Source organism: Apus apus, chromosome 3 (genome assembly GCF_020740795.1).
Source record: "Apus apus isolate bApuApu2 chromosome 3, bApuApu2.pri.cur, whole genome shotgun sequence".
In the NCBI taxonomy this organism is placed as follows: Eukaryota; Metazoa; Chordata; class Aves; order Apodiformes; family Apodidae; genus Apus; species Apus apus.
The window spans coordinates 89182842-89196091 of record NC_067284.1 but is presented as its reverse complement, the minus strand read 5'-3'; the positions used below and the strand labels follow the sequence as shown (position 1 = coordinate 89196091).

Sequence of the window (13250 nt, the reverse complement as noted above, 5' to 3'; positions counted from 1 at the left end):
ACTGAGCTACAATGTAGCTCACTAACATGATAGACTATGTGGAAATGGTTTTTCAGCCATGTCTAACTAGTTTATTGAACTACAATGCTTGGAAAAGCATCTCATTTTTCCAGCAAGAGAAAACTGAAGGAACTAAGTGAAAGAATAACAGTGTAAGCATATTCCCTGAAAATATTAATCTGGAATGTCAGTGTTTTTCTCTTTCCAGAAAGAATATTATTGTAGTAACACATTCTGAAGAACGTTTGCTGTATTCTAATGATTAAAGTATTTATCCTACTTTTATTGTGGCATAGATATTTTTCCGTACTGTTCACTATATGAACTTCTGGCATCCATCTGTTATGGTTCCAGACCATAGTTGTTGTCAGATTGTTTGGACAAACTGTCAGGCATTTTCTAAGTTAATGAAATTTATCATTGGTTCTCCTAGCAGATTAATGTTTGTTAACCATAACTCTTCTGACATTACAAAGGCAATTATTTGCAGCAGTACGGTAGCTCTGTGACAAGAGCTCTTAGTCATCACAGGCTACAATTTCAACTTTCCAGTACTCCTGTTGTAAATAATTGAAAGAAGACTTTGAAAGGGAATGAATGGTTCCCTCAGAGAGGAAATTACACAGAGGACTAATATTCTGGTTGTGGGAAAAGAAGGCAGGATTATAGGTAGTAACAGTTTTCATTTACTTTATGTAGGAACAGTGTTCAAGTGAGGAAAGCAAACAGGGAAGTAGTAATAGTGGCACAAATGGCCATGTCAAAAATATACAAAAGCAGTAGACTGCAGAAATTAGTCTTTTGAGCAGTCACTATACATATTGCACCAGAGCTCATCAGCTGTATAGCTCACACCTCTTATGATAGCTCATAAACAGGAAAGACCGTTTAGCTAGGTCTGTAACACCTGCTCCTAGATCAGTCAGGTGACTACACTGGCCCATGACTCCAGTGGTTTCAAGCCAGCAGTGCAGTCCTGTCCTTTGCTGGTAGTTTCAATCAGTGGAAAATACAGCTGTCCAGAAATAAGATGTTGAGCCTTATGCTCACAGCTGGAACGGTATGCATCTGCATTGGGAATTCTCCATCACACCCTCTCTGTGCTGCTACACTTTGTCGGATGGAATTAGATGATCTTTAAGGTCCCTTCCAACCCAAACCATTCTGTGATTCTATGACCTGACTGTGTAGTCTCTGAATGCCACTGTATTTTTTAAACAAAGTTGACAGCATGAAAATGTATCACTCCTGTGGGTCTGCGAGAGATAATAATATCTGCACATCTGCCAGATTATGTTGCTAGTTACAAGAATGTAAAATGAGAGAAGGTCACAGTAGCTAATGGAATGGTCTCAAGGTTTATCAGTATGAACAAGAAAATAATTTATTGGACTTTAAAGAGAACTAATGATTTCCTCCTTCTTACTGCAGCTGCTTCACCCCATTTGCTCCTTTTTCCTTGATTATATACAAAACATAAAAAGTGAACAACTAAGCTAAGTGATGTGCTTTCCAGGGTAGTTGTACCTTGTAACTTGATTATCATCATAATCCAGATTCACTGGGGGAAAGATTTATTTTGGCTACTCTAAAAGGATGGATTTCCAATTTGTGAAACCATAGCTAACCTGCAAAGGTTTCAACATGCAATTAATTAGCTATTTTCCTTTTTTAAAGGAGCCTTTCTGTCCTCACTATCCTGATTCTCTAATTCCATTTTAGTATCTAAACACTGGTGCTTTGAGAGCTGTTCAACCTCTGATTATGTCAGTGGGTAGACCAAGACAAAAATATGCAAAATCTGTCCTGCTCAAATATTGTATGAAACAAAAGAGGAAAAAGAAAAAAAATCAACCAAAGAATTGAAAAAAACACCCCGTGGCTTGTAATCAAGTTAGCAAGTGATATGCTTATTTTTCAAACCTTGTCCGTGGAGAGGAACAAAATACACAATTTGGGAAACTGGGCTGTTGTATAGATAGGACCAAGTGCTGTTTATAGTGTGGAGGTGTTTAACTTCCTACCACTTTTCCCCCTGCAACGGAAGTCTTACCGATTCTGGTCATCTGCATTTCCAAGAGGCTGGCAAGGAGCTGGACATAACTGGTGACTTCATCAGTTCTTGCCTACAATTTTAAAAATATTTTCTGAACCCTGTGGATAAGAGTAAATGAGATTAGACTGAAGCTGAATCTCATTACAAATGCAGTAGAAAATCCAGTCAGGATTCACCTTGTTCTTCTGTGGTTAGAACTGTGAAAAATTAATAGGTGAATCCTGTTAGCGATTCAGATAAGTGTGTCACTAGTCTTTAACTGACCTGAAAGAAGAACAAATATTGCCCAGAGTTCTGTTGTTGTTGTTGGGTTTTGGCTTTTTTTTTTTTTTTGGTTGGTTGGCTTGGGTAATTTTTGTAACATTAAACAGATTTTTCTTTAAATGAAGATAATATTTTATTGATTGAAATTCTAGTAACTTGGAATTTTTCTGTCAGCAATTTCTGTGTTTTTAGAGTGCGTATTGTTCTGAACATTCTTGGTTTTCAAATATTTACTTTTTTTTCACTGGATTAGTTTGAGAATTATACAGAAGCTGTTCTATTAACCATCTAAATTTCCCATGATAGAAGACTGACTTTAAAGTTCCTGGAGAAATAATGGCTTGAGTAAATAGTCTGTCTCATTTATCTTTACAGTGCCCCAAATACCAGCTTAGTAGTGATAAAAAATCCTCAGCAGAGGTGTTTTTTTACTTTTTGTTGTGAACTGACTGGCATGTTCAGGCCCTGAGGTTTCTGCTCATTGCCCCCTAGTTCACACTTGCATTTAAAGGCTACAAATGTATAGACATGTCAGCTTTTCTTGCATTCAGATGAGATTTAGGACACATTGTTAATGCAGAGATAAAAATGTATTACTTTATTGTGTGGGTCTGTGGTATCCAGAACAAATTATACATTGCCAATTCCAGAATCACCAGAAAAGGAGGAAGAATTTTCACAGTATTAAGATATTATTCAAAAACTGGCAATAAAGAGCAGAATATGAACATTTAAATGATATCAGGATAAATAATTAATATAAGGCATCATAAGAAGTTGGATTTTTACTCTTCCCTCTGAAAAGAATCTGTAATTTAGTGATTGTAGAGTGGGTGAGGATTTTTTTAAGGTAGCAGAGAAAGTATTCGGTTATCCATTGATTATATCTAGCATAGGAAAGGAGGTGTCAAGATATTACTTGGACTGTATTATGAAGCAGTTGCATGAAAAGGAAACTAAAGTTCCTAACAGTATACAGCATAAAGCAATGTAGCTGGTATTTGAGCTGTAGTCTCTTTGAATACAATCCTTATATGCAATCAAAGAATGATATAAAAAAATGTTTGATCAATCTAGTAGGCCCTTTCTGTATAGCATCTGCTTCAGTATTTTTTCTTTTCCTTCCAAAAGCATCATCGTGTGATCAAGAACTTCAGTCAGCCCTGGAGGAAGCTAAGCAGCCCCAGAAAGACAATGTGTTCATTCCAGAGTGTGCTCAGGGCGGCCTCTACAAACCGGTGCAGTGCCATCCTTCCACAGGCTACTGCTGGTGTGTTCTGGTGGACACGGGACGTCCCATCCCTGGTACATCAACGAGGTAAGAGAGCACGTGTTCAGTGTTCAGAAGCTGTAGTGCGAAGGCGCCTTAGTGTGCTACTAGCATATAGATTTCTGTTGCTGGTGAAATTATATCATATATGTTTCTTTCACTACAAAGACGAAGTGAAATATTTCTTGGAGCTATAAAAGTTAAGGACAGATGGCCAAAGACTGTTTCACGACAATGTCAGAGGCAGTTTGCTCTGCTACTCTTCTTTATTACTTTCTGTTCTGTGCAAAGACTTGGAGAAAATAATGACTAGGCCCAGAGGAAACCTCACACTTCTTAGCCTGCATACAGAAGAACCAAATGAGATGGTCTGTGACAGAAACCACATCCAGCCTCAGAAATGCTCAGTAATTTTTCCAGCAACTATTTCATATGACTGACTTTGATGGAACAACTGCTTGGGAACCCATGGAGAGGAAATATCATTTTAGTGTGTTATTAATAGAAGCTTGGAGTTCCGTTGTCTCAGCTGAGCTGGATACATGGCAAAGTGCTGTTAGCCACATAGAGCAGATGTAGGCAAAGCGGGTATCAGGTTCCTAAAGATGTTATTTAGTCTGGTTATTGAGGTTTGGCCCTTGAAGGAATGCTATACAAGCTCATATAAAGATGATGGGCACTACTACTATCTTCATGCAATTATAAATCTTTGCAAGCGTAAGCCAAAATATTTGGTTTTGATTTGCATAAGGCTTGTGAAAAAACCCCAACACATGATAAGCCACTTGCTGTAAAGTATTGTATGATGTTATTGGGGAGTGTTTTTCACATATTCTCCAAGTGCTGATAGCTGTTTATGCTATGGTCTAGACCATGCCAATTACAGTACCACCTGATCTGAGCATGACTTAAAATTACTGTTCTGCTGTTTCTGGCAAGTCAAGATCCATAAATCGTCAAAACAAAATAGTCCAAATTTGGTCCTGAAACTGAAGGGTCAGTATACATGTGTGAGGACCTAAAAATGTCCTTTAGGTATTCCAGAGGCTACCTACTCAAAGCAAGGTCAGCTAAATTGTTCAGGACCATGTCCTGTTGGGTTTTGAATATCTCCAAGGATGGAGAGTCTGCAGCCTCTCTGGGCAGCCTCTTCTGTTGCATCACTATCACAGTTAAAAAAAATAATAAAATAAAATAAAGTTTTTTCTCATTTCAATTTTTCTCATTTTAGATTAAATTTCCTGTATTTTGTACCCATTGCCTCTTTTCTTGTCACTGGACATCACTGAGGAGAATCTGATTCAGTTTCCTTTATTTTCTCCCCTTCAGATATTTTTAGACATCGCTAAGATCCTCCCTGAGCATCTCTTTCCCCAGGCTGAACTGTTTCATTTCTCTCTCCTCTTCCTTATTATGTCAAATGCTTCAGTTTCTTAATCATGTTCGTGGTCTTTTGCTTGATCCACTCTAGGACGTCCATGTCTCTTGTCTGGGGAGCCCAGAGCTGGGCTCTCACCGGGGGGAAGGGAGGGTTCATCTCCCTTCACCTTCTGGCAATGCTAATGCAGCCCAGAAGGCTGTTTTCTCTCTTTGCTGCAAGGGCACATTGCTGCCTCATACTCAGTTTAGTGTCCATCAGAAATCTCAGGACCTTGCCATGAAGTTCCTTTCCAACTGGTTGGCCCCCATTCTGTGCTGGTACAGGGGGATAATCTTCCCCAGGTGCAGGAATTTTGCATTTGCCTTATTTTTAACTTAATGCAATATTTGCCAGCCCATTTCTCCAGCCTATTGACGTCCCCCTGAATGGCAGCACAACCCTCTGGTATATCCACTCCTCCCAATTTTGTGGCATCTGCAAACCTGATGAAGTTGTTTGTCTCAACATCCTGGTCATTAATGAAGAGATTAAACAGTATTGGCTGTAGTATTGAACTTTGGAGCACTCCACTGGCGACTGGCTTCCAGCTGGAACTTTTCCTTCTGATCACAACTCTTTGAGACTGGCAGTTCAGCTGGTTTTCAGTGCACCTCCCTGTTAATTTATCTAACACATACTTAATCAGTTTGTCCATGAGAATGTAATCAGAGACAGTGTCAAAAGCCTTGCTAAAATTAAGATAAACAATATCTGCTGCTCTCTGCTCATCCTCTGAGCAAATCATCTCATCATGGAAGGCTACAGGCTTGGCCAAGCATGATTTCCTCTTCACAAATCTGTGCTGGCTACTCTCAATCATATTCTTGTCCTTCATGTGTTTTGAAATAGCTTCTAGGAAGATACACTTCATCACCTTCCCAAGAGTATGATCTAGACACAAATATTTTAGTTCAAAGAGTGCTCTGCCTGATGGCTAATACTAGAAAGATCAACTGCTGTGGTCTTTTCCATTTCTAATTTCTTAAGCTTTGCTGGACTTCTGGGGAGTTCTCAACAGAGCTCTGAGGAAATAGTATTTTTTAAATATCCCCAGAAAGGACATTTCTAAGCACAGGTGGGTAAGTACAGTACTCAATTTTAGGAGTGTCATACTAAATTAAAAACGACCAGTACATTTAGGAATCCACAGTGCTGGTAAACAAGCAGGTGGCATTACTGCCTGGAGTTCAAGAGGAGTGTCTAGACCTTATTTCTGGGAAAGATTTAGGTGCACTGGAATCCCACAATTTATTTCTTGATTTTATTTTATTTTTTTAAACTATCTTGATATAATTAAACTTTTTCGCCCAAGCAGGGGGAAGTGATAGGGGATCAGAATACAATGAAAAATATGCAGCTGTCATTTTAAGATTCTTTCTTACAGGATAGAAAGGGTGAACAAGTGAGTCTTTTCTAGTTTGAAGGATGGGGGCTTATGCAAAATGGTGTATGCTATCTTGCAGCTTTCCATTGCAAATTGCAAGTTAGAAGAGTAGCTGATAAACTGCTACTGCAGGAACTGATAGCATTAGTACTTCTGGTAGCAAGATGGACCCATTGCATCCTGCAACCTCTATTCTGCAAATCTGGATCGAATCACTAGGGGACAACAGTGAAAAGATAAACAGATCTGGGAAGCCGTTGCCAGAGAAGCATATTGTATTGCATGTTGTTTGTTTTCAATACATTCATGAGGATGAAATTTGTCTTATCATCGTGCTCTGAATATCACAATAAATAGTAGTCCCATTAAATTAGACTTCCAAAATGAAGACAAGTTATTAATACTCATTAGCGTTTCAATATCCTGTCATCTGAAGCAAAGATAAATAATTTGTCAGTTAAGGTATTCCAGAAAAAAAACCCATATAATTCTAGTTAAAATAAAGATATGTGAATGAAGCACAACTCTGGGACATATAAGACAGTAAAACTGACAAGAAATAGGTGAAGTTGTCAAAAAGGAAACATCCATTTGACCAAACATAGGTAATGTATCTAAAAGGGTACAAAAACATTCCCCTGAATTTTGGTATGGTCCTTACCAGCTGGCTCCCAATGCTTCCTGCACAACATAGCAGAACTCTCAGCCTTTTTGCTCAGCAACATGTAAGTCTGTGTTCTCATGTGATTTTTTAGCAACTAGGATCATGAGTAAAGTAATGCCCAATCCATTTGCACAAGATTCTCTAAAGTTAAGAATGAGCATAAATCAATTGCTTCATGAGGCTGGCCATGCTGGAGAATGCCTGTGAAACTCTCCATCTTCCACTGCTTTGCACACTTCAGTGAATCTCAGTGTGTCCCAGCAGACTGCTTAGAGGCTGCTTAAAGGAGGCCTTCATAGGCTCTTGACAGCTTTAGATACACATTCACTGCAAGGGATTCTTTCCCTTTTAAAATTCAAAAGAGTAACTTAGAATGTCTTTTGACTACACTATTTTTAACCTGACAGTGCTTCATTCAGACATGCTATCCCTTTTCCTCCCTTTCCCCATGAAAACTGAGGTGTGTTTGTCTTACCAGTTCTTAGTGTGGCTGTGCCTGGGTGGTAATTTCTCATGATTCATTTAATCTTTCTTCAGCTGCTTTGAAGAGTTAAACATGGACTTTACTTGCATTAACATGCTTTTTTTTAGCATGTTAACACCTGTTTGGCTTTAATAGATTTTTTTTGTATATGATGAACTACACATGTATATAACAACAATATAAGCCAAAAGGTAGAAGAGTGGAGGCCAAGAGAGAAAGTGTAGGCACAGAGCAGTAACAATAATGGAAGACAACGAGAGGGATGCAGAGTCAGCTATCAGATTAACTGGGGACCAGGCCGGTTGCCAGATACTGTATTAGTGAGTATTGCTCAGAGATTGCCCTTTTATGCTTTTCTTGGCTGATTAAAGTGGTCATCCACCAGGTATCTGAATCCAACCCATGCTATCAAAGCAGCTTCTATTTCTGCCATTCTTTAGGGGAAAAACGTGCTTGTAGCTCTCCCATGTCCATGAAACAACACTGTACCTTCTAGCAGCAGCCAGAATCTGATGGGCCAGTGGACGGTTATGTTAGATGATGTGGAAATAAATTAAGCAGTCAAAGGAAATTTTTGTTTCTTTGGTTTTTTTGTTTGTTTGTTTGTTTTTTGTTTGTTTGTTTGTTTGTTTTTTTACTCCACCTGGTAATTAAGGTCACGATACTTAGGTATTTTTCTTAAGGGCAGTCTGGCCTGAACCCAGGACACAGTCACAACTTAATTAATGCTTTGAAAAGTATTTTGTTCCAAAAATTTGGATTAGTATATTTTAATTTTAGTGTGCTACTCAGCAAATGTCTTTTTGGGAACTCTAGAATAGGAGAATTTCAGAGAAAGATGAGCAGTTGTATAAAACATGAAAGAACCTAGATTTAGTGAACAGGTATGTATGTGCAAATACTTCTTTCGGCACCAGTCATGTTACTGTGTTTTTAACTGAGAATTGCAAGTTTCTTTGAAATGCTACACACTTAATTCTTCAAGCTACTTTAGGAAAATGAGAAGGTAACATTTCTCAGAAAGATTCTGTCAAAATTACTGAAAATTCACCATGCATCGACAGTGGCATTGTAAGAAAAAAATAACAGATTCAGCAGCAGATGCTGCCATGTCTCCCAATCTTTCATAAAAGAAAGTTCCAGTAATGGTGCATATGCCAATGTTTTTAGAAATACCAATAGCACAGAGTTTGTTCTTACCAGCTAGACTACCAAAGTGCTTTTAAGTAATCTCAGAAAATATAGAGGAACCAGAATATTCCATAGCAGGTAGAGACTCTGTTTTTCCCAATCCATTTTAAGCTGTTACAGTCCAATTCCCTTCCTTCTGGAAACTATCAGTTCTTTACTTTTGTTAAAATGTTTTCTGCTTATGGTTAACCCTTCTTATGTAAACTAACTTTTTTTTTGAGAGGATATAGTAGTACATGTCTTTAGAGCTGCAGTAATAACTAACTGTGGTTCCTGCCTTGCTGTGATTTTGAAATTGCTTTTCTGTTTTTTCCCAACATTAATACTGTGTCAGATGTCAGAATTTATCATATTGTTTATCACTTTTTGATTTGTTAGGTGAGAGAAGAGCTTGACTTTGGTTTTGGTTTTTTGGCTTGATATTTTTTTTTCAAAATTATTTTTTATCATGTATTACTTTATAGCAATTCCCCACAGTTTTCTCCTTCCCCAGTTTGGAATAGATAATACATTTTTTTAGTTTAGTACCATCTCCAGGAGCCTAAAGATGTGCTGGCTTCTTTGAGGTAAGTGGAAAATAGGGAAATTAATTTACACCCCTCCTTCTGAAAGAAAAACAAGCTTGTTCCCTGAAAAAAAGAAGGTACAAATTTAATTTGGACTACAAAATTGGAAGTAAATTTCTTCTAAATCAAATTAACCTTGACTGGTTTTATCCTCTCCCTGTTTGTTCTTTAGGTATGAACAACCTAAGTGTGATAATGGTGCCAGAGCTCACCCGACCAAAACAAAGGATTTGTACAAAGGACGCCAGCTTCAAGGTCAGTGAAACAGATAAATTTGGTTTCATGCATTCCAGTGCCTTACTTATTCACTGCAGTAAATTAGAAAGCAATTTCTTACCCTGTATCAAAACAATGTATGTTTTAGATATCGCTATATTGATTTGCCATTGACTGAAGTCTTTGATTTTGGAAGAGTGTATGTAAATATGGGTCCTGGGAGATTGTCAGATAAAGTAAGGCTCATTTTTCTCAATAGTTTAAAGGCAGTCACATTTACTTACTGGAAGTTTTCCTTGTTGTTGTCATACAAAAGAAGTCAGCAAATAGGCCCAGAGTAACTTGGCCTGTGCTTCATAATCCTTGTTCTAGCAAAATCCAAGGAAAATTTGCCTCTGTCTTTGAATCAGTAAAAGAAATGTGTCATCTACTTACTTTTTTCCAAGACTACCCTTGTCAGTTTACCTCAGAATTGCATTATTTTATTTTACTCTCGGGTAGGAACAAACCTTGGTGTTTATTGGATTTGTAATTTTTTCACACTTTTTATAAGCATGGGACTGAGCTTATCTCCAGATAGTTGAGTTACACAAAAATTATTAGACTTGCTTCATTTTTGAAATGACCTTTGAATGTGTTTGAATAACTTGAGCTGTAGCAGGTTTAGTGATATTGCATGTTATGAGGGAATTATGAATCACTGTCAGTTATTGTAAAGAACCAGAAAAAACTGTGGGCAGATTTTCTTGTGTCACTAAAAATATTTCACTTTAGCCACCCAGAGAAACATCTAGGCAATAATTCTGAACTAAACAGCCATCAGTGTAATGCATATTGCATGAAGCACACTTCAATACTCTCTGTCATGAAACAAATTTAATTATCAAGGTATAATTTAAAATTAGTAAGAAATATGAATGATATGGGTTTTCACCATATATATTTGTACAGTGTGTTCTACATAGAAATAAGTAAATAATAGGATTAACAGTAAGCTGTCCAGCTCCTGTGGCTTTAAAAATGGCAAGTGTGACCAAAAAACCATATCTGGCCGAGTATGATGGGATGGACAGACAGGATAAGGAAAGGAAGTGAAACATTCAGGGCGGTTTAACTAGCCCTGTTATTTTTTCTGGATTTTATATAGAACCATGGGTACAGTTCTGGTCATCTGTGTTCAGGAAAATGGATACACAGGAGAAGTCAGCTAGCACTGATGTATCAGGGCAAGCAGCTACTCTGCGGGAGAAGGCAGCCAGTGTTTGCTTCATTTAGACAAAAAATAGGTCCAGAAGTAATGCTGCTCCTCTGAGACCGTGAGGGAGAGAAACTGTTTTCCTCCATGGCAATTTTGGCACAAGATAAATAGGTATGAACTACCCTGAATGAATTTCACCTAGGAGCTGTAAAGTGGTTTTTAACTATTAAAGCAGTGAGGCAACAGACTTCTAAAGGACTAGTAATGCAGCAGAATATCTGGCTAGTTTTTTGATCTTGATTACTTTATGAAAGAGACAGTGGGAGACAGAGTTGAATGGGTGAGGTACTCCCTCTGCATTATTGCTTCTCACTTAAGATACTGAATATTTATACTTACTAAGAGATGAAAGGCTGATTTACACTAAAAATTCACCTTGGAATGTGAGTTTCACAGCTCTTACCAAATCATCTCTGTTTCTCTTCGTTCAAAAAAAAGGGATGCAGCATGCCTGACTTGCAATTTTACTCTTTAGCTGCTCACAGAGTTCAGGAAGAACCATATACGCCACATAAATCCTTAGATATTTGAAGCTTTTTGTAAATACACCTCTGTTGATAGTCAGATTGATGGTATTTATCCATCATTTTGTCAGTCAGTAATTGCTTACTGAAATTACTCCTGTTGTAACTTCAGGGAAGTTATCAGGTATTTCAGGCATAATTTGGGACATACTTCATAATACTCCAGGAAGGCAAATAAAAAATTTGTCATCTTCAACAGGATATTTCAAACAGCACTAGCACAGTTACAGACTTGGATGACAACTTGAATTCCTGTGTGTGTTTTCTGAGTGAAAAGAACTTGCACTCAGAAGAAAGTATAGCGTTTTGCACTAGAAGATAACACTTGGTGGTCTCTCCTGCCTTTTGCTAGAAATTTTGAAGAAGCATTTGCTAGCTGGAATCTTAGGGGAAAGATGTGCAGGCAAAGGGTTTTAAGTTTTCTATTTCTTATCCAAACTGGTAGTGCTTTTCTACAGAACAGTAATAGAAAGTTATCCACAGTCAAGATACTTAGTCAAAAAGAGCTTTCTATACTGTAAACTCCTGATAAATTAATTTTCATGAAGTTAGGCAATGCTCTTTTGAATTTGTCTATTTTATGCTATTTTGCATTATGTGAACTTTAGTTCAACAGTCCACTGAAGCAATGTGAGCTTGTATGTATCATAAATTATTATATAGGAGATGGATTTGCTCTCCCATATTTTACATTGCTTAATCTTTGACTTCCAAATGCTTTATATTATTTAAAATAAGACAAATAGAAGAATTTCCTGGTATTTCACAAATACTTATGGTTTAGCTAGAAAAACCTTTCATCTTCTACTCTGCAGCAGCATGGAGTAAGTACATGCCCATAGAAGTAACAGGGAGAAGAGGTTACTTCACAGCTGCAGTTGTTAAAGTGTTTATTTTTCTTTATCTCTCTTGAGGCTTTCTCTTTTCTCTCTCTTAACTAGTCTATTAGATGCCAGTCCTCAACTGGCAAATTTCTGTCTACCATACAAACGTTACATCAAGTAAAATGACTTACGTTCACTTTACATAGTTGTTTTTTTTTAAATAGGAGATTCAAAGAGGATATTGCACAGGTGTGGCTAGTTGTTAACAGGTAAAATTGCACAAATGGCTAATATAAATCAACCTTTTAGGAGAAATGAACCACTGTTACTCAAAGGTCCTGTATTGTAAGCAGTATTGCAAAGGCATGTGTGTTGTCTAAATTTAAATGCAGCATCTGATTGCTGAGTGGTGCCAGGACTGAATAATAATAAAAAAGTAAGTTTTATAAACCTCAAAAGGTGTCTAGAGAATGTCACAGACTGAGGAAATAGAATGCTTTTCTACTTTTCTCACGGTCAGAGTTTTTCAACATTCATGGTTTGACCTTCTGCTATCCCCTGTGTTATACAGTAAAAGGGAAGCCCTGTGATGAACTGACATATTCTGTAATGTGTCTTGAATGGTTTTTTTCAGACTTTTGGACAACTATTGTGTTGAGCAGAAATTCAGTTTTTTATACAAGCTGGTCAAGAGCATTTAAAAGTGTACAGCATGAGGTCTATTTAAGCTAAGTGTCTAGTATGATGGAATGAGGTGTAGGTGCCTTTGTATTTTTCTAGAACATTGAGTGACAATAGGTCAAATTCAGCCAAGATGAAGAAATACCAGTTCCTGGAGCCATATTTTTTCAGGCTGGGTCTATGGGTGAGTGTATTTTTGATTTTTTAATGTGTTCACTAGGTTGTAAAAATCAGTAAAATATTTTTCAGTAGACACCCTCAATGGATTTATATATTATATGTATAGATGTGTATTTATTTATAAATTACATAGATGTACTACTGTATTAATATATTGAGTACATTCTAAAATATATCCTGATATAGACAATAAAAAGGAAAGAAATAAAAGAAGAAATAAATACAATTTTAATTTTTAATAGTACAAACAAATTTTCTTCCTGCACTA

The 13250-nt window shown here is 37.2% G+C and overlaps 1 protein-coding gene across 4 annotated transcripts in view; it reads left to right on the top strand.

Annotated features, from left to right (window-relative positions):
* The window catches only part of SMOC2 (SPARC related modular calcium binding 2), a 141584-nt gene that overhangs the window by 94966 nt on the left and 33368 nt on the right, over window positions 1-13250 (top strand). For all 4 annotated transcript variants that reach the window (XM_051614735.1, XM_051614737.1, XM_051614734.1 and 1 more), the window contains exons 8-9: window positions 3452-3638; window positions 9472-9554. In XM_051614735.1, the coding sequence (XP_051470695.1) occupies window positions 3452-3638; window positions 9472-9554 (270 nt within the window). The remainder of the gene's footprint in view (window positions 1-3451; window positions 3639-9471; window positions 9555-13250) is intronic.